This window comes from Panicum virgatum, chromosome 2N (genome assembly GCF_016808335.1).
Source record: "Panicum virgatum strain AP13 chromosome 2N, P.virgatum_v5, whole genome shotgun sequence".
NCBI lineage: Eukaryota > Viridiplantae > Streptophyta > Magnoliopsida > Poales > Poaceae > Panicum > Panicum virgatum.
The window spans coordinates 15,416,767-15,418,858 of record NC_053146.1 but is presented as its reverse complement, the minus strand read 5'-3'; the positions used below and the strand labels follow the sequence as shown (position 1 = coordinate 15,418,858).

Genomic DNA, 2,092 nt, shown 5'->3' with positions numbered 1-2,092 from the left:
GTTACTAGTAGCATGTTCTAAATATCCTAGTACAAGATAACGATTCCATAGACCATAGTACCCTTATTAATACTCGTGCTCCAAATAGATCCAAACAATTACTAAAATTAGCAAGTAGTATATGCATTCAAGTTGGGCCACACCACCTGCAGAGGCCAGGAAGAGGAAGGCAGGCCGCAGCATCCGATAACTACAGTACAAGCGGGGTCGGTGACGTCACCATTTTTTGTCGTACCCCGCCGCCCTACGTCAGCCCTGCCCTACGTGCCCCGACAACGCCCTGGCTTTCCAGTTAAAACGACAGGCCCCTCTGTCCCCACATGCCAGCGTCAGGCGCTGGGCCCCACCCCAACCGTCCTGGTCGGTAGAAAATTCGCGCCCCATTTCTCTCTATATAAACGGGCCCAGCCAGCAACAGACGCCGCCGCCGCATCTCGCCTTCCAGCCATGGTTTTAAATCGCCGGCTAAGACATTTAGCGGCAAGGCTACCATTACGGTATTTAGCGGGCTATAGCCGGTATTTAGCGGGCTATAGCTGACTTTAGCGGGCTAAATACTATAGCGATTGTCTTTCTTGGAAGCTATAGCCGTCTATAGCGAAAGCTATAGCCGGGTATTTAGAACCTTGCTTCCAGCTCCAGCAGTGAGATGGAAACAAAGTCAACCAGAGCACCACCGCGATTCCATCCGCCACGGCCACGCATGGAGCACCGCCCCATCCACGGCTTCTACCTGTACAGCGACTACTACGCCGCCGGCGCGACGTCGTCCTCGTCCTCGTCCTCCGACTCGCTCCCGTTCGGCACGGGCTGCGGCGGCGACGAGGTGCCCGCGCCCGCCGTGTCCGGCTACGGGCGGCGCCGAGCTGATGCTGCCGAGGTCTCGGCGGTGCCGACGGCTGCCGAGGCGGGGCAGGTGGCGCCGGACGGCAGCAGCAAGCAGCAGGCCGCCGGGGCGTTCATCGGGGTGCGGAGGCGGCCGTGGGGCAGGTTCGCGGCGGAGATCCGGGACTCCACGCGGAACGGCGCGCGGGTGTGGCTCGGCACCTTCGACAGCGCCGAGGCCGCCGCGATGGCCTACGACCAGGCGGCGCTGTCCGCGCGGGGGCCCGGCGCCGCGCTCAACTTCCCCGTCGAGCGCGTGCAGGAGTCGCTCCGCGCGCTCGCGCTGGGTGGCGGCGGCGCCGGCGGCGCGGCGGGGTCGCCGGTGCTGGCGCTCAAGTCGCGGCACTCCAAGAGGAAGCGCCGGAATAAGTCCGAGATCGCGGCGGCTGCGGCGGCGGGGGCGAACGGCGCGGTGGCGGCGTCGGGCAGGAGCAGGAGCAGGAGCGCCGCGGCGGCGGCCGAGCAGCAGCGGTTCGTCGTGGAGCTGGAGGACCTCGGCGCCGACTACCTCGAGGAGCTCCTCAGGATCTCCGAGAGCTAAGTGTGATCGTCGCTTAAGTGGCTTTATGATGCCTGTGCAGAATTCCAACTATTCCAAGGTAGATAGATGGCTTCTTGGGGCCAATGCAATGCCCAAGCCTCTTGGATGGTATTTACGATATTGAGGGTCCTCATTTCGAAAATGTTGTGATTTAGTGCAAATTTGAACTAAATCCCAAAACTTTTTGACAAAAAGACCTTCAATCGGAACAAAAAAAGAGAAACGTGTGAGTTCACTTTGAGCACTTGATGCTTGGAATCCAATGTGCACTCAGATCGGTGCCTGCTATTTTGCTACCATACGCACAAACTTGTTGTACAGTACTACAGTAGCCACTTACTTACAAGTGGCAAGTGAGCAATTTGATGGCCCCTTTCTGATGCAAACTCATCAGGGGGGTTGCATGTTCTGTGAAGTGGGGACTGCACTCGGATTGGTCCGTACACGCCACACTAGATGCATGCATCTCCCTGCTTTTTGCATGGATTAGACAATAATAATCCATCCATCTGTAGATTAATATACAAAAAAGAACAAGTTGCCCACCTTTTTACTGGCATGTCAATCTATATTTGGAACTTTGTGCTCTGTCCTTGTCCATGATTGAGACACGTACATGTACTGATGATGAATTAAGTTGTCATCCATCTGAATTTCTTCGTGGGA

At 57.0% G+C, this 2,092-nt stretch overlaps 1 protein-coding gene across 1 annotated transcript; it reads left to right on the top strand.

Annotated features, from left to right (window-relative positions):
• Positions 1–432: 432 nt before the first annotated feature.
• On the top strand, positions 433–1,841 carry LOC120658129 (ethylene-responsive transcription factor 1B-like). Its single transcript, XM_039936343.1, has one exon. The coding sequence runs from the start codon at positions 650–652 to the stop codon at positions 1,424–1,426; it is 777 nt and encodes a 258-aa protein (XP_039792277.1). The 5' UTR covers positions 433–649; the 3' UTR covers positions 1,427–1,841.
• The last annotated feature ends 251 nt before the right edge of the window (positions 1,842–2,092 follow it).